The sequence below is a fragment of the Schistocerca piceifrons genome, chromosome 7 (genome assembly GCF_021461385.2).
Source record: "Schistocerca piceifrons isolate TAMUIC-IGC-003096 chromosome 7, iqSchPice1.1, whole genome shotgun sequence".
NCBI lineage: Eukaryota > Metazoa > Arthropoda > Insecta > Orthoptera > Acrididae > Schistocerca > Schistocerca piceifrons.
In genome coordinates, this window is record NC_060144.1 from 416,874,751 (window position 1) to 416,898,889 (window position 24,139).

The following is a 24,139-nucleotide window of genomic DNA, read 5'->3' on the forward strand; positions in this document are numbered from 1 at the left end:
ATTTTAACAACTGAAGATAATCATGGCAAAGCTCATGACTTTCAGTTTCTACAAATGAATGTTAATAATGTCTCATTTAATTTGTTTCCTATTTGTTTATTTTAACACTTCACATAGATAGGTGTTTGAGAAAGCTGGAACACTGAAATCATCTGCATCAAGAGGATTAAAATAAAACATTCAGAAGTAGATTAGACCAAACATTACACCTGCAGATAATTTATAAAATCAACGAACACCAGACAAATAATAAAACTTGAAATGTCATTTAAATTTTAAAAGGTATACATTAATATACAGTAATACTCCGGTAATATGCTTCTTGAGAGACCAGGCGGAAACCACATTTTGGCTTAGAAGAAGCATCAAAAAAATACTTGCGTCTAAATAGTAATAATTTATCTGTGAGAGCAATGAGTGATTTTAAGGGCATATTGCAGAGATTTTGATGTATAATGAAATGCTGAAACCTCTTACGGTATTACTCAACTCAGTCATGTGGTAACCTCTGACGTTCTTCCATTCCTGAATCTGAATGTGCAGAAGGCATTTCATCAGTGGAACTGCTATCTTCAACACTGATGAGTGGCTGATCAACAATGTAATCTCTGAAACCATCCAAGCGCCACATTTTGTCTTCTTCTTTATTACGTATTGTTCTGTGTTCCGCCAGCGTTTGGCAGTGAAATGCAACAGAGCTTTGTGCATTAATTTTAGCATGTGTGGTAGCTTAAATGTCATGTTAATTATTACAACATATCCTTTAACTTGGCTCCATATTAGTTCTATGGGGATTCAAAATGCAGTGGTAAGGTGGTAGCCTAATGACAATGTGACCATAGACTGTGCTGTTTCGTCAATAATGGACTGATCTACAGCGTAGCTTCAATCTGTTTCAGCAATTCAAGCTTAACTACACAACATGTGGTCTCTCTCCCATCCATCAGCCAATTTACAATGTCTTGCTTCCTTAAAGATTTTTGAGGCTTATGCTCCACCTTAACACGATGACATGAGGCACTGTCATTATATTTTCAAAAACTGATTTCACTGATTTAAATCTAGAGTAAGGTTCAGAAATGAATTCTTTGAGCCTTTTGAGATTCTAACTAGTCTTGGACAAGGTGATGGAATGTCTCCATTACTGTTTAATTGTGTGCTGGACAAAGTCATGTGCAAATGGAACAACATATGTCCACCATCTGTTAAGACTGAAACAAAGATTCAACTTAACTGCCTTTCAGTTGCAAATGGTTTGGCATTGTCAGCAAATAGTATCAATGAAGCAAAGTTCCAAGTAATAGAACTAGAACAATTAGTGGCAAAGGTTGGGTTGCAAATTTCTTTAGAGAAAACAGAAAAGACATCCATCTTCTCAGCTGACACATCCCATATTATACTCAACAACGCTCAAAAAAGTAAGGTGGTAAAAAAATTTAAATATCTTGGTGAGATTATTACTTGGAGTTCCAATGAAAGAGCATAAACAGATAGCAGAGCATTAAAACTACAAGCATAGAGAACTATGTGACCAAATTACAAAAGACTCACTCTTTCACTAAATGCTAAGCTATGGCATTATTACTCTGTTGTTAAACTGGAGGCAACTTATGCTAGTGAAACATTATTCAAACTAAACAGACAACTGATAAATTGCACAAAGTTGATAGAGCAATACTTCAAATGTCTATCAATTTAAAAAAAAAAGTTAATGTTCACTGGGGACTCTTGCCCAACTAGGTGGTTTATCAAGGAAGTGAAACCATTGTTAATAAAATGCAAAAAAGAAGAGGTGCATATTTTGGCCACATTTCTCATTTACCAAATATTAGACTCCTGAAACAACTTTTTGGCTACTTTTGGAAGAGTAAGACAAAAAACAACTGGTTTAAAGAAGCATAAATGGATCTAAATGAATTAACATTATCAAACATCACACTGAGCATAGAGAAGATAAGCTGCTCCCGATGAACAAACATATACGAGTGACATTCAAAACATCACAAAGAAAGAGGTATGTCATATCTGGAAAGGACAAGCGGCGAGTTATTCCGAATGAAGAAGTTATGGGACAGGAATAACTTGCTGACTGCTAAGCTCTAAACTTATTCACTGTAGACACTGTTGTATAATGTTTGATTTTAGAGGTACAACATCGGCGTAAACTATGTAAATAAACAAACAAATAAATGTATTGTAGAAAATGTTATGAGATAACTCATTTTTAAGAAAGAATGTCTTCACTGATTAGCAACATGCCATAAGAATAATGTGATGCTCACCCACAACTGTTTAAGGAGATAGACACTCTGACTGCTGCTTCACAGTTCATTTACTTCCCCATGAAGTTTGTTGTAAATAATCCATTGCAATTCAAAAGGAGCAGTGATTTAAATAATTACAAAACTGAAAAGAAAACTGACGTCTATTAGCCCACACTAAGGTGTCTTTAGCACAGAAAGTGGGTGCAACTAAAATTTTTGATAACGTACCGTGTGATATAAAATGTCTGACAGATAGCAAAGTAAAATTTGAAAGCAAACTGAAAATGATTCTCCCTGACAACTCATTCTACCCTGCAAAAAAATTTCTGTTATTGTAGTGTGTAAAATGTGGTGGATAGGAATTATTAACATCTGTGTAAAAAAAATCTTAAATGTTCAACTGTAGCCATATTTAAAAATTAATTTGCAATGTGAATGTAAAATGAGAATCTGTTGCATGCAGCAATTGGGCTACACGTAACATCAATGAAAGGACCAAATGAATTTATATTTTGGGTGGGGGGGGGGGGGTCTAAAACATTATCAATGGGCCATACATAGTGAATACCTTTCTCATCCCATATCCAGATTAACTTGTATTCAAATTAGCTGATGGAAAACATTTTTTTCAAAACAGACCTCTTGGACACACACCACCAGGTTCCCCTACATGATCTGAAGAATGTGATGATCAGATAACATCATTATCAGAAAAAAGAAAGTTAAATAGAAGATTTTCTCTTATTAAGGTGGCATCTTAAATAAAGTAGACTCTCAACTACCCAGCTCGTGACTATTTGGCCTCCATACTATCTGGCCTACATCATTAATACAATAACTAATACTTATCCATGATAAAACGAGAATTGATTTATTGTGTGTACTGCACTTTTCCGAAGCTTTAGAAAGCAGGCATTGAATACAATATCGTGTGGCCTTTCAAAATGTTTTAGGCAGCTTCTGTGTTTTTAGCACACCTGGAGTCAAAATGACAAGGTACATACTGTATTGTTAATACTAAATAAATTACTAGAGCCACTCTTCAACAATTATTACAGCCACTCTTCAACAAACAATACTTGGAAGTCCTCTTCCAGCACTCACAAACAATAATGAACACATGTAGAGAGCTGATCTGTTGGCAATCCTGTGTTCCTTGTGTCTTCAGTTGCATATCTGACGTCCAATGTGTGTGTGTGTGTGTGTGTGTGTGTGTGTGTGTGTGTGTGTGTGTGTGTGTTTGTGTGTGAGTGATTAAATAGTTGTTTTGTGCAGTCCTTCATCTTTTAATTAAAGAGTCCAAAATGGGTGATTAAAAAAAACTAAAACTTGTAGTGACTATGGATCAAAATTGCTGTTTTGGAGTTAGAAAAAGTAATGTTGGAGACTGGAAGAAAAAAATCAAGCAAAAATTGAAAAGTAGTGTACTTCCCAAGTTAGTGGAAGTGGAATAAAAGTAAGGAAGACAATATTGAAATGTAAACAAAAGAAGTGGAGGAAGCCTTATTTTTGTAGCATGAAAATTTAAGAGGAAATGGTTTTCTGATTACTGAGCCAATATTGCACAATGCAATTTCAGCAGCAAATAGAAGGAGAAGATTCAGGATTTACTGCAAGTGATGGATGGTTGGATCAGTCGAAAAAACGATTCAGTACCTACCAGATTACCATTAGTGTAGAAAATTTATCTGTTGAGAATGAGGCTGTGCCATTGTTTAAAGATTATCTTTTGAAGTTAACTGATGAGGAGAGAACTTCTGGTGAATAGTTGTACAACTGCAGTGAGAGTGGTTTAAATTACAAAATGCTACCCTACGAAAATTGTTGCATCAAAAAAGGAAGCTACGGCACCCAGGTACAAAAAAAGTAAAGAATGAGTTGCCATACTGTCTTGCAATAATGCAACCACAAGCTTAGGTTTACATTAATAGGGCAAACACAAAGCACCTAGATCTTTCGGAAACCTAAAAAAAAATCAGAATCACTGCCCTACATTACACTCATCAAAAGCGAGCATAGATGAATTCAGTTTGAATATAGATGTGAAACTGAAGTCAGAGATGGAAACAATAATATTGTTTCATTGCTGAAAAACATATTGGGCTGTGAGGATGCCGATACAGAGGATGCCACAAAATAAACGGCAAATGATGAAGTTGATGAACTAACTGACAACAATATTGGGAAAATGACACAAGAGGAGGCAGCAAATTTTAGATGATGAGAGAAATACCATCCCACATCAGGAAGAGTTCAAAATGATTGTTGCAGCACTCCAGTGCATTCGTGAGCAAGAGGAAGCAATGCCAGCTGTTATCATCTGTTTGCATAAGGGGAGGAATAGGAAGGATACTGGAGCATGGAAGAGGGCTAAAGGAGGGAAACAGTCATCTATCAAAGACTTTTATAAAACTTCAAACCTGTAAGCTTCACCTTTTCTGTTAGGCCTGGCTTTCCACATCTGTGTAACCACATAATCATTCTTTACAATGCAGATCTTTTATGTTTCCTGTAATAATTCTTGAAGGGTGCAATACGTACATAACAAACATAACTAGCTTGTATTATGTAAAAAGTCAGAAAATCTCAGTAAAACTTGGTTTGGGTATAAAAAAGGGTGTTTTGAATGATATTGCAGTGGTTAGGAGAGAGAATTTATAGAACTCCAGTCTATCCTGCTTGAACTTCCACCAAATTATGCCAGATAGTCGAGATTCTACCGCATAGTCGCTGGAGTATTCCACAAAACTAAGATAAAAATTGGTTTTTATGCAGAGAATCCATTGAGTAAGAAACTTTTCCATGTTTTCAGCTGGGTATTTATAGAACTGATTATGGAATATGTGAAAATTTCTAAGTAGATCAGAAGAGTATGCCATTCAATGAAAGATTTGAGGAAGATATAGGTACTAATGACAGTAATAATTTGACCTTTGGCACACACATTAAATTAGATGAACTCCAAGTCTCAAAGACAGACATAGTCCCGCTACAGACTGAATTAAGCAAACCTTATGGATATTCTTGAAGAGACTGAAATATGTAACAGTTTTCACAAGCAGTCTTATGCTATTCTCAACAAACAAACGTAATTAAAAACATTTCCCAGAGAACTTTGATCAGGTATTGTGCACCATACAAAACTTGTTGTTAGTTCAAAATTTCTTCGCTGACTGTGAATTTTTTGGCATCAGTCGCATTAAGTGTAGATGTACTACCTACTAGTGATACATGAAAATTTGTGCCATACCAGACACAAACCCGTATTTCCTGCTTGTCACAAGTGGTCGCCTTAACCACTTCAGCTAACCACACATCAATGCACACTCCCCAGACTGACCTATACATCCACATGTCACATTGTCTACATTCTTATGCCATAGTCCCCTGTATTCATCAAAAAATGTTCAAATGTGTGTGAAATCTTATGGTACTTAACTGCTAAGGTCATCAGTCCCTAAACTTACACACTACTTAATCTAAATTATCCTTATGACAAACACACACACCCATGCCTGAGGTAGGACTCGAACCTCCGCCGGGACCAGCTGCACAGTCCATGACTGCAGCGCCTTAGACTGCTCGGCTAATCCCACGCGGCCTGTATTCATCACCCGATGCTCGTCAACATTATTCATTGGTTTCCCACATAGGGAGAATGAGACTGTGAAGTATCAAGACCAGGCATCACCGTATAACTGTCTAAGTTTATAATACTTTACTTGCATGTCTGAAATAACAGACATTACTCCAATCCTCAGCTGCACATGAAATAATTTGAAATTGATTCACTGACTGTGAATTCTTTGACCGTAGCATACGGATGTAGACAATGTGTCCTGTGGAGGTTTGGATCAGTCCAGGGAGTATGCACAAATAGCCAAAGTTGTTAAGGCAACTGCTCACAAGTAGGAAATCTGGGTTTGAGTCCTGGTTCAGCACATATTTTCATTCGTCACTAATAAGTAGTACTCAACAATAACCAGAAATTAATTCGCTGAATGCGAATTCCTTGACATCAACTGCATTACGTACAGATCTACTATCAAATACTGACGGACTGGGACTCAAACCTAGATTTCCTGCCTATGATGAGCGGTCAACTCAACTTGAGCTATCCGTGTCTGCTGCTTGGGCCAACCCAAACTTCCACATTTCACATTACCTACATCCTTATATCACACACCATTGAATTCATCAGCTAATGCTTGCAACATTGTTTGAATTCCCCTGTCCCCTTGTTCTCCCTGTTTTGGGAATTCAAGTAATGTTGGGAGCAATAGATGACTAATTCAGTGGGCTATGGTATAAGGATGTAGGCAATGTGACATGTGGAAGTTTGGGTCAGTCTGGGGAGCATACACAGATAAGTAGTTAAGGCAATTGCTTGCATTAAGGAGGAAATTCAGATTTTAGTTTCAATCCAATACAAATTTTCAAATGTCACTACTGGGTAGCCGATCTATAGCTAGTATAGCTGATGTAAAAGAATTTACAGTCAGTGAATAAACTTTGAATTATTTCTTACAGCTATGGATTGTCAAAACATCTGTTTTCTCAGACATGGAAATACAACACTTCTCCTTAATGTCAGAAAGTGCTCTTTTGTAGCCTTGTATTTATTGTGCATTCTTGTGGAACTAGGCCTTCCTCTGTGTGTAATGATGCTCAGCTCAGGCTTCTGTACTCCATTACTTTCCTTGTGTTACCTCTTCCTTCAGGTCATGTCACAAAGCAAAATTTCAGCATTTTTAAATACTACTGGGTTTATATTCCATTTGGCCCATTTGTTACATATTTCAGATAGTCACTCAGCAAGTACTTGCTTCATATTACCTGTTGTAAGTTGGTCTATATTCACATACCTTTCTGCTTTTTGATTTCAGGCCCCACATCCTGTTTGATTACACATTCCTTGGTTGCAACCAATAATGGCAGACTCATCATAGTTGATAGGCATCTATCTTCCATTTGCTATTTTTTTATCTTTATGTTTCTTATATTTTCCTTTCATATGACTATTTTTAGTGCTGCATTAGTTGTTAAGAGAAAGAGAACAAAAAAGTATGCACCATGTGTACATTGTTTTTTTATACTGTTTTACTATATTCTTATCACAGGTTGATACAACCATGATCATGAACAATAATCAGGTGTTTAATTCATGATGGTGCAGAGGCCACTGTCTTCTATCTTCCTTCTACACTGCCAGAAAAAAATTAGTGCACCTGGAAAGATCGTGTCAATTTTGATCCGATGATGGCATATGCCACCTGGGTGATAGTAGATGTACTGATAATGATTTCAACATTGTCCGCCAACAGTTGGCATAGTGGCATAGCTACCTGAGCGCTAGCTGTGCCTACTCTTTAATAGGGAATGCTCACATCCAGAAGGCTCAGTGTGGTGCAAATGTGTGAAGCAAGTGGGTAACAATGCAATGCAGACGCACTCGTGCTTCCTACAGCCAACTGAGCGCATTTGAATGGGGTAAAATTGTGGCCTTTCACAAAGAATTGTCACACAAGTTGGTTGTGCTGCATCAGATGTCACAGATGCTGGTATCAGTGGTCACGTGAACATTCTCTCACACCTGTAGCTGAAGTTTTGGACATCATGCAGCACAGACGCCTGTCAAGATCGTCATATTGTAAGGGCAGCAATGGCAGATTGCACAGCACACATTAAGATGGAATTGTACGTGATTGTCTTCAGCAATGAAAGCGGATTCTGCCTGCACCCAAGTGATGGTCATTTTCATGTATGGCATAGATTTGGTGAGAGCTGTCTTGTAGAGTGCATTCGCCCAAGACACACTGGCCCTACCACAGGCATTCTGGTCAGGGGTGCAATAACCTACAACTCTTGTTTTCGGTTTTTCTTCACGAAATGCAGCAACTTCCCTGGCCAGTAAGACCTCCACTCTTGTCTCCAATCAAACTCATTTGGGATGAGAAGTGACTCATAAGACTTGTCACCAAACAACTCTTAAATAATTAGATGAACAGGTCAAGCACAAATGGCATAATCAGGATGTATACGTTGATGAGAAAAAAATATCCCCGGATTTTTCCCGGTTAAAACTACACTTTCTCCCGGATGAAAATACACTTTTTCCGTGTTAAGTAACAGTATAAGTTTCCTCGGAACTGTAAAACTTATCAGTCCTTTCAGTTGTTGTGGATTTATACACCAGTGTAGAATTTCCAGTCACTTTAGAATATATATATAATAGAGGGAAACATTCCATGCGGGAAAAATACATTTAAAAACAAAGATGATGTGACATACCATACGAAAGTGCTGGCAGGTCGATAGAAACACAAACAGACACATACATACACACAAAATTCAAGCTTTCGCAACAAACTCTTCCGCTCCCGGGATTGGAATGACTCCTTACCCTCTCCCTTAAAACCCACATCCTTTTGTCTTTCCCTCTCCTTCCCTCTTTCCTGATGAGGCAACAGTTTGTTGCGAAAGCTTGAATTTTGTGTGTATGTATGTGTCTGTCTGTGTTTCTATCGACCTGCAGCGCTTTCGTATGGTAAGTCACATCATCTTTGTTTTTTATATATATATATATATATATATATATATATATAAAAAACAAAGATGAGGTGACTTACCGAACAAAAGCGCTGGCAGGTCGATAGACACACAAACAAACACAAACATACACACAAAATTCAAGCTTTCGCAACAAACTGTTGCCTCATCAGGAAAGAGGGAAGGAGAGGGGAAGACGAAAGGAAGTGGGTTTTAAGGGAGAGGGTAAGGAGTCATTCCAATCCCGGGAGCGGAAAGACTTACCTTAGGGGGAAAAAAGGACAGGTATACACTCGCACACACGCACATATCCATCCACACATACAGACACAAGCAGACATAAATATGTCTGCTTGTGTCTGTATGTGTGGATGGATATGTGCGTGTGTGCGAGTGTATACCTGTCCTTTTTTCCCCCTAAGGTAAGTCTTTCCGCTCCCGGGATTGGAATGACTCCTTACCCTCTCCCTTAAAACCCACTTCCTTTCGTCTTCCCCTCTCCTTCCCTCTTTCCTGATGAGGCAACAGTTTGTTGCGAAAGCTTGAATTTTGTGTGTATGTTTGTGTTTGTTTGTGTGTCTATCGACCTGCCAGCGCTTTTGTTCGGTAAGTCACCTCATCTTTGTTTTTATATATAATTTTTCCCACGTGGAATGTTTCCTTCCATTATATATATATATATATATATATATATATATATATAGAGGGGCAGAGGGAAACATTCCATGTGGGAAAAATATATCTAAAAACACAGATGATGTGACTTACCGAACAAAAGTGCTGGCAGATCGATAGACACACAAACAAACACAAACATACACATGAAATTCAAGCTTTCGCAACAAACTGTTTCCTCATCAGGAAAGAGGGAAGGAGAGGGAAAGACGAAAGGATGTGGGTTTTAAGGGAGAGGGTAAGGAGTCATTCCAATCCCGGGAGCGGAAAGACGTACCTTAGGGGGAAAGAAGGGGTATACACTCGCACACACAACATATCCATCCGCACATACACAGACACAAGCAGACATTTGTAAAGGCAAAGAGTTTGGGCAAAGATGTCAGTTGAGGCGGAAGTACAGAGGCAAAGATGTTGTTGAAAGACAGGTGAGGTATGAGTGGCGGCAAATTGAAATTAGCAGAGACTGAGGTCTGGCGGGTAATGAGAACAGAGGATATACTGAAGGGCAAGTTCCCATCTCCGGAGTTCTGACAGGTTGGTGTCAGTGGGAAGTATCCAGATAACCCGGACCGTGTAACACTGTGCTAAGATGTGCTGGTCATGCACCAAGGCATGTTTGGCCACAGGGTGATCTTCATTACCAACAAACACTGTCTGCCTGTGTCCGTTCATGCGAATGGACAGTTTGTTGCTGGTCATTCCCACATAGAAGGCTTCACAGTGTTGGCATGTCAGTTGGTAAATCATGTGGGTGCTTTCACACGTGGCTCTACCTTTGATTGTGAACACCTTCTGGGTTACAGGACTGGAATAGGTGGTGGTGGGAGGGTGCATGGGACAGGTTTTACACCGGGGGCGGTTACAAGGGTAGGAGCCAGAGGGTAGGGAAGGTGGTTTGGGGATTTCATAGGGATGAACTAAGAGGTTACTAAGGTTAGGTAGACGGCGGAAAGACACTCTTGGTGGAGTGGGGAGGATTTCATTCAGGGCAGGATTTGAGGAAGTCGTATCCCTGCTGGAGAGCCACATTCAGAGTCTGATCCAGTCCGGAAAGTATCCTGTCATAAGTGGGGCACTTTTGGGGTTCTTCTGTGGACAATTAGAGTTTAATGTCTCATCATCATCATAGAAATTGATGTGAGATAATTGTTCAGAATGTCAATGAATGTTGTGTGAATTCTCAACTAGTCTAAACAGCCTTGGCCTAGTCTGATAAAAGTACAGTTTCCAGTTTCAAAGTGTGCTGGATTTCAACACGTTGTTAATAGTCACTAGAAAATATGACAGTGTATGATGACACTCAAGATATATGAGGATATAATAATCAATGAAATGTCTCTTGTAGTTCCCTTCCATAATGAATTTGAACTTTTGATGTTTGAAATAACCTCCCAACTGGGTTAGTTCATTGACTTATATACTCATTGTTATATGTGGTAAAACAAATAATTTTCTTCTTAAAAAAATTAAGATGAGAAGATAATATTAAACACTTACCTCTTTAACTTTTCCTGAATCAATAACAAATACCACATCATCTATCGTAATACTGGTCTCAGCAATATTAGTAGATAGAATGATCTTCCGAACACCGGGTGGAGATGGCCTGAATACACGCTTCTGGTCACTTGTCTGCAAATTGACAATAACATTTAATCTTTAGGCTGTGCAATTACTAGTCATATTGCCTACAGGTAAATGGGGGGAGGGAAGGAATTAAGATGGCTGGCCAACTTCAGTCACATTTGAATTAACTGACATGATTATTTACTTGAATAAAGAAATGAAAAACAGGATACCACTTCTGGATACCTAGCTTACTTTGGACACTACAGACACTGAACAACAGTACAGAGATAAATGTGATATCTTAGAACAGCATGAAGGGGTCATCGGGCCCTTAATCAGATTCACATTAAAAATCTACAACACAGTTAAAAGTATGAGCTATATTTTTCCATCCCTTTATATTACACCTTTTGGTTATTGTTTTGGGTTTATACCCAGAAATGTGGCCTACTTCTGATGTTCTTGACATTCCTTCATTTATTTCACTTCTTCGTATCTAAACACTGATTTCAGATTCTGAGTACACTTCAGTGCTTCTTGTACACATTTTCCACAGATAGCACTTATGCATTTTTCACATGGTTTGTCTTGTTTCCATTGCACTTTCCAATTTGAAGGTTCTTTCACTTTTTTAATTTATCTAGTCCTACAGTTGCTTCTTTGTTTGACTGGCTTTCTGGCTCCTGACCAGCTACTCGGGGTTTGCCATTCCTGAGTTCATTTACCAACTGAAGAATGAACGCCTTCTTCTTCAGGTTATTTGATTGTAGATGATTCACACATTTATTGTTGGTATGTCTAGGATACAGTAAAAGATGTGCACTGGCCATCTCCTGCAAGCAACCTTACTTGAATGTTTATGAATTATCAACATCGACACGTACGTTATGGTGGTACAGAAAGTAACAGTTACTGGTTTCTTCTTTGCTTCTTCACTCACTGTTACTTCACAATGTAGTGTGATGAAGATAGTGAAATTCTTATTCTTTTTCTCTTGGTATACTGTCCCATGCACTCCAGTCAGTTCAAGATGATGGTGGAACATAAGTCAGAATTGTTCTTGTTCACACAGTTGGGCATTTCTCTGTGAATCTTGTTCCCATTAACTGTGACTCTTGTTACTACTAATGGCATTTTCCTCTCTGGAAGTTTCTTGGCAAGTGGAAGGGATGTAAAAATGCTGTCTGTCGTCATGTTCCTTCCTTGGTTCAGTAACAGTGCATGAGGTGAACAACGTCATACACTTCCAACAGTTGGTTAAAACTTCAAGCCAGACAACTGATCAGTGTTTGAAAATATATATGGATAGATAAAAAATCTACTCACCAAGCAGTGGCAAGAGAAACATAAAAGATGTGGAAATGCGTGAGATTTTGGAGCCAGTGGCTCCTTCTTCTGACAGAAGAGTTAAGGAAGAGGAATGAAGGAAAATGACTGGTGAGGTTTAGGAAATGGAAAGTGACAAAGGAAAGTTGCTCAGAACCCCGGGTTAGAAGGGACTTACTGGATGGGATGAGAAGAAAAGGCTGATTGTTGATACTTGCAACAGACAAGATTCTCTATAGCAGGTACCAACAATGAGTCTTTCCTTTTCATCCAGTCCAGTACGTTTTCCCTGTTCGGGGATTCGGACCTACTTTTCTGTAACTCTTCCCCTTTCCTAAACATCACCTGTCCTCCTCCTTCATCCTTCTTCCTTTCTCTTCTACACTTGTGTCAGAAGGAGGAGCCATTGGATCTGAAAGCTCAGGTGTTTCCACATCTTTTATGTATTTTCTCCCACTACTGCTTGGTGAGTTGATTTTTTATCCATCCACGTATGTTTTTAGAACTTTAGTCAGTATTTGTCAGGTTTGTTTGGAACTCGCACTTTGGAGGTAACTGCTCATGGGTTATTCATTTCACCATGGCAGTAACAGCAGAGGCAGCTTTGCACGAACTTGTTCCATATTTCAGAAACACGAGCAAGCTTGTCAGGACAGATTTACGGCTCAGGATGACTTCTCACTGATGCAAAGGAATCTGATAAGTTCATGAAATTTGTCTCTTGTTGTATCATCCCTGATAAAACTAGGACCCCAGAAATGTGACCAGAGGTCATCCAGGATTCACCTTTAGCACAAAAAGCCTCTGTGGTGCACATCACTGCCATCAATTCCACCAACGGTACTGTCAAAGTGGCATTTTTAAATTTCATTCTGAACATTTGACACTGTGTGTCTTTTTATCATAAGCAACAACGACTCATCAAAAGGAAGTCAAAGCCAATGACGAGGTAGTCATCTGCTCAGTGGTGAGCTTATGCATTGGGTCCTCTTCTGTCCTCCAGGGTGTTCAAATTAGCGCTACTTTCAGATGACAGTATTAGTTACTTCCCATTCCATTCCATCTCTAGTTGTCATTTTCACTGTTGCACAAATTGACATTTGAAGCTGTTGTGGAAAGAACTGAGATGGGAGACACCTACTGAAAGAAGCTTCTCCTCTGTCTTGCTGTCTTCATTGGGAGTTGGAGTTATCTCTGGCAGAAAATCATCACGCATATATGATAAGTTACTTTTTGATTCAATATCTGATTTCTCCAGAGTATGCAAATAATTTTCTTTAGCAAGATCACGCTGACACAACATAAATGAAAACAACTGTTACAAGTAGGAAAGAAGAAAATATAATTAAAAAAGAAAAGAAAATCTGTTTCTAATTGATGAGGCCATGGACCCTGCCATAGGTGGGGAGGATTGTGTGCCTTGTCAATACAGATAACCATACCAAAGGTGCAACCACAATGGAGGGGTATCTGTTGAGAAGCCAGACAAAAGCGTGATTCCTGAGGAGGGGCAGCAGCCTTTTCAGTAGTTGCAAGAGCAACAGTCTGGATGATGGCTGATCTGACCTTGTAACATCACCAAAATGCCTTGCTGTGCTGGTACTGCAAATGGCTGAAGCAGGGTGGGGGGGAATCTATAGCTGTAACTTTTCCCGAGAGCATGCAGCTCTATTGTATAGTGAAATGATTATGGCATCCTCTTGGATAAACTATTCTGGATATAAAATAGTACCCCATTTGAATCTCATAGAGGGGACTAATAAGGAGGATGTCCTCATCATGAGAAACAAAATTGGTGTTCTACAGATAGGAGCATTGCAATGTCCCTTAATTAAGCAGGGAGGAAAGAAAATTTTAAAAGAGAAATAGATAGGTTAAAGTAACATATAGTGGAAATTAGTGAAATTCGGTGGCAAGAGGAACAGGACTTACGGTCAGATGAATACAGGGTTTTAAACACAAAATCAAATAGGTAATGCAAGAGTAGGTTTAATAATGAATAACAAAATAGGAATGCGGGTAAGCTACTATGAACTGCATAGTGAATGCACTATTGCAGCGTAGATAGGCCTACGCTCACCACAGCAATACAAGTTTACATGCCAACTAGTTCCACAGATGATAAAGAGATTGAAGAAATGTATGATGAGAGTTAGTAAAGGGAGACAAAAACTGAATATGATGGGAGAACTGAATTCAATAGCAGAAACTGGAAGAGAAGGAAAAACAGTATGTAAATATGGATTGGGGGAAAGGAATGAAAGAGGAAGCCAGCTGACAGAATTTTACATAAGGCATGATTTAATCGTCACTAACACTTGGCTTAAGAATCATAAAAGAAGACAGTATGCATGGAAGATATCTAGAGACTCCAGAAGGTTTCCTGATAATTACTTAGGATAAGACAGAGATTTCAGAACCAGATTTTAAATTGTAAGACGTTTCCAGAGGCAGATGTGGACTCGACCCAAATTTATTGGTTATGTACTGTTGATTAAAACTGAAGACATTACAAAAATCTGGGAAATTAAAGAGATAGAAATTGGGTATGTTGAAAGAACCAGACGTTGTTGAGAATTTCAGGGGGAGCATTGGGCAATGACTGATGAAAACAGGGGAAAGAAATACAGTAGAAGATGAATGGGTAACTTTGGGAGAGAACATAGAGAAAGCAGCAGAGAATCAAGCAGGTAAAAGACACAGCCCAGCAGAAATTGTTGGATGACACAAGACACACTGAATTTAACTGATGAAAGGAGGAAATATAAGAGTGCAGTTAACGAAGCAGGTGAAAGGGAATACAAATGTCTAAAATATGAGATTGACATGCACTACAAAATGACTAAGCAGGAACGACTAAAGGACAAATGTAAGGATTCAGAAGCCTATATCGCTACGGGATAGACAGATACTGCCTATAGGAAAATTAAAGAGGCCTTTTGAGAAATGATAAGCACCTGTATGACTGTTAATCACTCATATGGAAAACCAGTCCCAAGCAAAGATGGGAAAGCTGAAAGGTGGAAGGTGTTTACAGTGCCTATACAAGGGAGATATACTTGAGAGCAATATTAAAGAAATGGAAGAAGACGTAGATGAAGATGAGATGAGGAATATAACACCGTTAGAAGAATTTGACAGAGCACTGAGTCCTGGGAGTAGACAACATTCAACCAGAACTACTGACAGCCTTGAGAGAGCCATCATAACTAAACTCTTCCTACTAGTATGGAAGATGTATGAGACAGATGAAATAACCTCAGACTTCAAGAAGAATATAATAATTTCAATTTTAAAGAAATCAGGTGCTGGCAGGTGTGTATATTACTAAATTATCAGTTTAATAATTCATGGTTGCAAAAATACTAACACGAATTCTTTACAAAAGAATGGAAAATGGTAGAAGCTGACCTCGGGGGAGATCAGTTTGGATTCCGGAGAAGTGTAAAAACGCACGGAGCAAAACTGACCCTACGACTTTTCTTAAAAGATACGTTAAGAAAAGTTAAACCTACTTTTGTAGTATTTGTAGGCTTAGAGAGAGCTTTTGACAATGTCTACTGGAACACTCTCTTTGAAATTCTGAGGGTAGCAAGAGTAAAATACAGGAAGCGAAAGACTATTTACAACTTGTACAGAAACCAGATGGCAGTTATAAGTATCGAGGGACATGAAAAGGGAAGCAGTGGTTGAGAAGGGAGTGAGACAGGGCTGGAGTCTACCCCCGAAATTATTCAGTCTGAACTTGAACAAGCTGTAAAGCAAACAAAAGAAAATTTTGGAGTAGGAATTATAGTCCAGGGAGAAGAAATAAAAACTTTTATGTTTGCCGGTGACACTGTATTTCTCTCAGAGACAGCAATGGGCTTGGCAGAGCAGTTGAATGGAATGGAAAGAGCCTTGAAAGAACAATATAAGATGAACATAAACAAAAGCAAAACGAGGATAATGGAATGTAGACAAATTAAATCAGGTGATGCTGAGGGAATAGATTAGGAAATGAGACACTTAAAGTATTAGATGGCTTTTACTATTTGGTCAGCAAAATAACTGACAATGGCTGGAGTAGAGAGGATGTAAAATGTAGACTGACATTCGCAAGAAGAGCATGTCTGAAGAAGAGAAATTTGGTAACATCAATTACAAATTTAAGTGTCAAGAAGTCTTCTTCTGAAAGTATTTGTATGGAATATAGCCATGTATGAAAGTGAGAAATGGACAATAAAATATTTTGGACAAGAAGAGAAAAGAAGCATTTGAAATGTTGTGCTATGAAGAATGCTAAAGATAGATGGGTAAATCATGTAACTAATGAGGAGCTACTCAACAGAATTGGAGAGAAAAGAAATCTGTGGCACAAATTAACTAAAAGAACAGCTCGGTTGGTAGGGCATACAGATGGGGCCAGGAAAATGTAGACACTCTTTGAAAGTTAATATCTTTGGAACAAAATGACATATCACTGCAATTTTGTGTGGTAGCATAGTCTGTCGTTTCCTCAACAAATCTTGGTGAGTGTTTTCCAGCAGGTGACAGTGCAGCAATGAATGAAGTAAGACTGTTGTCTGAGCAAAGCAAGGCCGTATTGAAGTGGTAATGTAAATACGAAAATATGATGGAGGTAGAACGGCAATGACGTAACATGTACAGAACTCAGCCACCAACACGTACAACAATTTATCGTATTTGGGATACATTTTAAACTCAAGGTAATATTTAGGATGCGCATGTGGAGAGGCCTGATTGACTAAAAATATCAACAAGCCCAGCTTCCAGCAATGCTGTGTTGCAACATTTTAGGTGACCTCAAAAATCTGTGTAGAAGGGTGCACGTGAAAGCAAGATACGCTGATCAAGTGTATGACGAATTTTAAAGGCTGCAAAGTGGAAAGCGTACACTCCAAGATCACTGCACGCTATCAACAAGGACAATCCGGAATGAAGGATTGGGTGCTGTGAGCGGTTTGAAAGCATGCTTCGCGAGGATGAACCGTTTGCAGCGATGGTCATCTGGACTGACAAGGCACAATTCAAACTAAATTGTACTGCCACAACTGCATATAGTGGGCTCTTGAAAATCCTCACACTCATGTGGACAAACAAGTTAATCTACTATGTGTTAATGTGTGGTGTGGTCTGTCATTGCGTGGTTTGACTGGCCCTTTTTCTGTGAGGTGTATCTTCATACACTGCAAAAATTGTTTTGACCTGCCATCCGAGGGTGCGTTTGGAAATGAAAGATTTCACCTACAACAAATGGTGTTCTGTCCACTACCACAGAGATCTCAAGAGCCTACTTGGATGAAAATCTACCTGGACAATGGATAGATCAAACAGCAGCTGTTGAGTACCCATAGGGTTTCAAACCTTACACCTCTTGACTTCTACCTATGGGGACAACAGAAGCCAGCTACAATGAACGAGCTATGAGAAACCATCGAAGCTTCCTGTATGGCTATCACACCGGCAACATTGACAACTGTAGTTCAGTCAACAGTTCAGCAGCACCGACATTGTTTGGGTGCTGGCGGGGGTCACTTTGAAGACATAACATAACCTTCCCCCAGTGCAATAATTGGAACACTATTCCATTTTGTTTCAATAATACTGGAGAGAAGTGTGGGCAGTAAAAATCACAGAGGGAGACCAAGTGATGAATACAGTAAGCAGATTCAGAAAGACGTTGCAGCAGTTATTCAGAGATGAAGAGACTTGCACAGAAAGAATAATATGGAGAGCTGCATGAAATCAGTCTTCGGACTGAAGACCACAACAATTACAACAACAATGAGGTGAGTAACAAAATATTACTGAAAAGCTGCATTACAATATCCAGAGCGTAAACCTTTCTGACAATGCTTATATAAATATTCAAGGCATGGCAATGCAAGTATCTTTGTAACTATGGGAACAGCAATAATGTAAAAATCAATTATAACTGGAATCAACAAACCCCTTCCACTGTTCTAAGTAAAAATTCATTAAATTTCCATGAAGTTATGAAAATTCGGAAAACTGGAGTACACTATTATCAAAAATAGAAGAAATGAGGAAGAGTCACAAAGTTTAGTTGAAAACTGTTAAAACTGAATTTGTTATTGCAGAAACAAACATTGACATCAATATCACAACCCTCCAGCCATCTATTTCTCCAATTTACACAGACCCCAAGTTTGTAAAAGACTATTTACCAACAAAAATAAATAAGAAACATTATAGATAACATTAATTAAATAACACTGTGTGTGTTAGCTGAAGTTTCATTTGGAAGTGTTATCAGCTGGCAGAACTGCCATTTGCAAAAGGCAGGTTATGCGAGTCAACAAAAATCAAGAACATGAATCAGTGCTTGAAACAGTCTACCACTGTTATGTTAATTATAATGGTGGGAAATGCTGTTTAAATTGCTGGAAACTTGCACCAATTCAGGTTCCTTAAATCAGTCCTACAGTCAACAGAATTTCAACCTATTTCCGGTAATTTGCAAAAATTAGCTTCACAAAAGCATTGTTCAGGTGAAGCCTTTAAAGTGCTGGAATAAACACCAACCTGCATATTTGAGTGAAGAGTGTAAAGATTATATTTGCCAGCTTCATTGAGATGTTTTTCTTCAAAATTTATCTTCTCTCGAAGGCAAACTATATCATCATATCCAGCAAGAAAAATGAGAATGGCACCTGACAACAAAGAAAAAAATGTAGCATCTTCTATAACAATAACTTTTATTCCTTCATACAATTTTAAAACATACATTACATAGCCAGATGCTAATAAGAACATAAAGTCACAGGTATATTAGAAAGTAATATGACTGGAGTTAATATAAACACAAATTAAATTACTGTAATTATAGAAAAATATATATGAAAGTAGAACTGATACAAATGCAAGTGAATTTACAAGAGATAAAATTTCCAGATGGAAGGGTGAGGTGAGATGATAAAAAAGATGAAATAAAATGTAACTGAAAATTATTAGTGTCAATTCAAAAACAGCATGTCACTCAGACTTCTAAAACCAGGCAGAAACACTACACGATCGTAGAAGAGATAACAGAAACGAGAGAGTAATTTACAAACCATAAACTCTATACAAAAAAGTTAATGAAATACTTCAGGAGAAAGTAAAAACTATGCATGCAGGGAGAAGCTATGGATACTGTTTGAATATTACATTTGTTGAAAAACCAAACTAGATAAGAGAGCCAACTACTTAAAAAGAGGAAGAAAATGCTGTAGGGAAAGATGAACACAGCAAAGAGTAACTGAACTGAAACAATAACATGAGGTACAATGATATAAACATTCATCTACAAAACCATCTTCACTAGTCTTAAGGAAAGACACTGACTACATCACTTTTATCTGTCCCATGGTCTACTTTAATTCAACAAAGAAGTGACATAACAGTGAGTGAGCCTATGAAAGTTGAAGTAAGCACCATAGCAAAGAAAACAAACTAAATTTACATGGATTGTATTTGTACATGAAAAAATAATAGTTTTTCCCTTAAATAACGGCTATTGACAGTAACTTAGTTATAATCTTATAGCATAGATCTGGAACAAGCAAAATGTATTTTGCACTACTCGAAGATCTGACAGAGAGATATAATATTAACCCATTTTCATAACACGAGCAGGAGTGCGGCATACTTCATACACACATAAAGAATAGCTGTCGACATGATACAAAAGTAAACATGTTTGAGCAAAATCACGGTTTTATCTTAGTTTAGTTAAAAAAATGACAAAACAAACTTATGAGTTAAATCACTATTTAACTAAACAATGATAAAATAACCTTTCAGTGTATCACACTGTTGCCATGTTAAAGTGTTACTGCACAGTAATGACCCACTCAGAGCATAAAACAGCACAGTTGCTGTAGTGCCTTGAGAATTTCGGTGTAAATTCTAGAGACACTATGCTTTCCACCGTCTCGAACACCCGATATTTTAAGTACGAGGGTGAGAGAGTGGAGATGTGTCTACCCCGCCGCCAGTTTCTGTGTATGCAGGATGGACGTGTATTGCGAGAATACGGCAATAGTGATGGTCGATCGACGTGGGCAAGTGTTTGCAGCGCGTGCCTGAGTAGATGTATGTGCAGTACAAGGAGCAAGCACGCTTTATTCCTTGACGGTGTAACGACTGTATTGTTGTAAACAAATGAATTATGTACTAAACTAAACACTTTTACATTTGACTTTCGGATGTTGGACTTGTGAGAAGCAAGAACTGGTTTTACAGTGGTTATTAAACAAAACTCATAACAACTGTATCTGTTAGTTTCTAATGATCTAAGACGGAGTTGACTTGCAAGAGTTGACCATTTGTGTGAATCTTGTGAAGTTGTTTCATTGTGGAGATCCGTCTGACCCGAGAATGTCGGCTGCAAACTATACATGAGTCAACAGTGAGAGACGTGTGAGTCTTGCATCCCAGTACCACACTCTCTCCTGTCATCCAAAGACCGTTAGAATGTGGCGACCTACGTGACAGGATCTGAAGAAAACGGGAATTTAAAGACAGAAACGGAAAGAAGATATTAGGTGTTGCCATAGTAACCAAGCCTAACAACATACGAGAACTGTTTCCAGTAATCGTGTTGAGTCCAATGAACAAATGGAAGAAAGTTGCGAGTGCAACGCTGTAAAAGATGTGAGAAAGTATTAGCAGAGAGAACTGGAGAGAAGACCTCAACTTTTCGACTAAGAAGGTCAGGTGTGGGGAGTAAGCAGTCTTCACAGACATACATCGCGCCAATGCCGTAACCAGCTACTGACGCCGACTGCACCAACTGCTGCTCACTGGTGCTGACTCCACATCTGCTCACCATTAACAACGCTGAAACCAACATCCGCCGCTGCCAGCGTCAGTGCTGTCCACCAGCACTGATTATACACCTGCACACCAATGTAGCTTGAACTCTATGCCGGGTGAGCAAAAAACAATAATTGTTTGGTAAAGTTGAAGGAACTGGGCATGATAAACTGTTAGTGCAGTTATTGTATTCAGTGGTGAATTTTCTTTAGATGATTACCAGTTCCAAGATCCATAAAATTATGGATCAAGAACAGCAACAAACTTCAGAACCAACCATGGCCATTACAGTAACTAGGGAAATGCCAGATTGGTCTAAAGTAGTGAATTTAATCAAAGCTCAAAACGCCCAAATGGTAACTTTAAGACAAGAGTTAAATACTCGAAATGGTTCCTTGAGACAAGAACTAAATGCTAGATTAGATGACCAAAGTGCTAAGTTAGATGATCAAAGAACAGATTCAAATGCTCAGAATGAAGATCTAAGAAAAGAAATAGGTTTGGTACAATCTAGTTTAAATGCCCAGAGTGAAACCTTGTACAGTCAAGCAGCAAATATAGTTTTATTACAGACTGAATTTGACACTCTTAATACAGGTTTGGTACATTCTAGTTTAAATGCCCAGAGTGAAACCTTGAACAATCAAGCAGTAAATATAGTTTTATTAAAGACTGAATTTGTCACTCTTAATAATAAGCTAGAAAATCTGAAGTTAGATTTAAAGAGTGAACTCACTAGTTCTTTGAATACTCACGTTAATCAACTATTTACTGAATCTAACCATACAGAACGAGCAATTTCAGAATTTTACAAAGAAACTAGAATTTGACGCTAAAAGTAATAATAAATGCTCAAGCTTAATGAAAAGTTAGAATCTTGTGAAAATGTATGTAATGTTATATTTAATTCCATAAAACAGGAAATGAATATTTTGAAAGAGAACACAGATCGACCTAAGGATGTAATATTGATTATTCAATCGAAAATTCCAGGTGTTAGTATATGAGATGTTACTACATGAGCTGTCAGTTCACGAGTAAATAATGTAGAATGGAATGCCACGGAATAATTAGCCAACTTTGACATGATAAATGTAAGTAGTCTGGTGGAACCTTTTGAGATAATTATAGATCAAGAAACTACCAAGAGTATAAATTCCAGAAACGTTTCAACTGTTGCTTTTTCCAAACTTAATGATAATAGAAATGTTAGAGATGACTCATGGAAAGAATTCAAACTTGTACAGAAAACAGATTAGAACATAGAATAACTTTACTTAATGTCGTGCTTCCTAGTAAAATGGTAGCTGTTTTGTTGTAGGGAGACTTTCACATAAAATTTAATGAGAAGTACTGGCCCATAAGCAATCAAGTGATGTTAATGTCAGATCCATGGGATCCGGGTGGAGTCAAATCTGTTCCCCAGGGACGTCAACGTTCTGTGTTAACGGGTGGACTGACGACCGCTGGCAACCAATTTGTTTTCGGTGTTCCTTCCGAGATTAGTTTTCCTGCACTGAATTCCCTTCAATTCTTGAACTATTCTGTAATCAATTCTTGAATTCTTAAACTATCCAATAACGTTAGTAATTTTGAAACCGGATATGACTACAAGATTAGGACCAATTTAAGAGAAAAACAGATGAACAGTGATCTCTAGAAATGAAATGAAATGAATAAATATTATTTGAGTGAAAAGTATAATATCAGGGTATTATTCAAACAAAGTAATATCTAGACATCAGAAACTGAATGGAGTACTTTATGTGTGTATGAAATATAGTGTAAAGTGAATGACTACATAACTATATTATCGTAGTGTATAATTTTCTACCTTTTGTGAGATGCAATGTAAAGGGGAGGGTTTGTATCACTTTTGAAAGGGGTGGGTACTGTAGGTAAAAACATGACTAACACTAATCACACACCCCACCTTTCAGACAACTCTCGCAGACAAGTGTAACTGATTCTTCACCATTTGCCGTTCAGTAGGTGTTGCTAAGGTTTTTCTTCAGGGGCTTCAAAGGCGAAGGTGAGAATGACAGTTCTGTAGGAGACGTTTAACACCATACTTCCTCTGGCTTCTCACTCAAGTATCGGCAAAGTAGGGATCCTGGGGAAGGGGGGTGGGAAAGGTTTTCCTGTCTTTGGGACTATCTTCTTTCACTTCTTCGATCTTAGCAACCGTCTCTACTTTTTCCTTTCTTACTTCTCTATTGAGCACCTATTTTTCCTTCTTTCCGTATGCACATACTTCTATTGCTGAAGTCCTTCTCAATTTCCATGGTCCATTATAACCTTCAACTTATTTCACATAAGTCGACCGAAGAATCAGGATACACAAACACACTTAAGCATACACACAAAGATATACTTAAGCACAAACAGAAGAATTACAAATTAGGAACCTGAAGTGATGCCAGAACTGCCAAGGTAGGTAGGCAAATAAAGATATAGGTACATCTGAGTCGATGTACATATTACATTTTTGATATGTGGCAGTTCTGCATCGTTATCTTTTCTCGCTCTCATATATATATTTACATGTGCTGTACTAGTCCTTGGAGAAAAGGCATAGTATGTAATGGGAGTTGGTAAATACAGGTAGACATAGCATTTACTATGTGTGTGCATGATATCTGTTTATATGGTGGAAGGGATGAGTGAAAGAGGACTCTAGGGTAGTAGATAGAGTATTGGAAAGTGGAGTTAAGGTGTAAAGTAGAGGGTAATTTTACCAGCGAGTATTTAAGAATAGTATTCACAAAGATGTATGCTCGGACAATGTACCAGGAGGCCTACTCAGGAAGGAGGAGGAGGAGGAGGAGGAGGAGGAGGAGGAGGAGGGCGCACCCAGCATTTATTGGATGGAAAGGGCAGATAGGCAGACCCAAGAGAGGCTGACCTTACTGTGCGGACAGGGGTACCAA

The 24,139-nt window shown here is 38.3% G+C and overlaps 1 protein-coding gene across 1 annotated transcript in view; it reads right to left on the reverse strand.

The window, feature by feature from the left end:
• The window catches only part of LOC124805079 (3'-5' RNA helicase YTHDC2-like), a 306,102-nt gene that overhangs the window by 161,164 nt on the left and 120,799 nt on the right, over window positions 1-24,139 (reverse strand). Inside the window, exons 12-13 of the mRNA XM_047265510.1 lie at window positions 18,936-19,063; window positions 10,989-11,123 (exon numbers count right to left, since the gene is read on the reverse strand). Coding sequence (XP_047121466.1) covers window positions 10,989-11,123; window positions 18,936-19,063 — 263 coding nt within the window. The remainder of the gene's footprint in view (window positions 1-10,988; window positions 11,124-18,935; window positions 19,064-24,139) is intronic.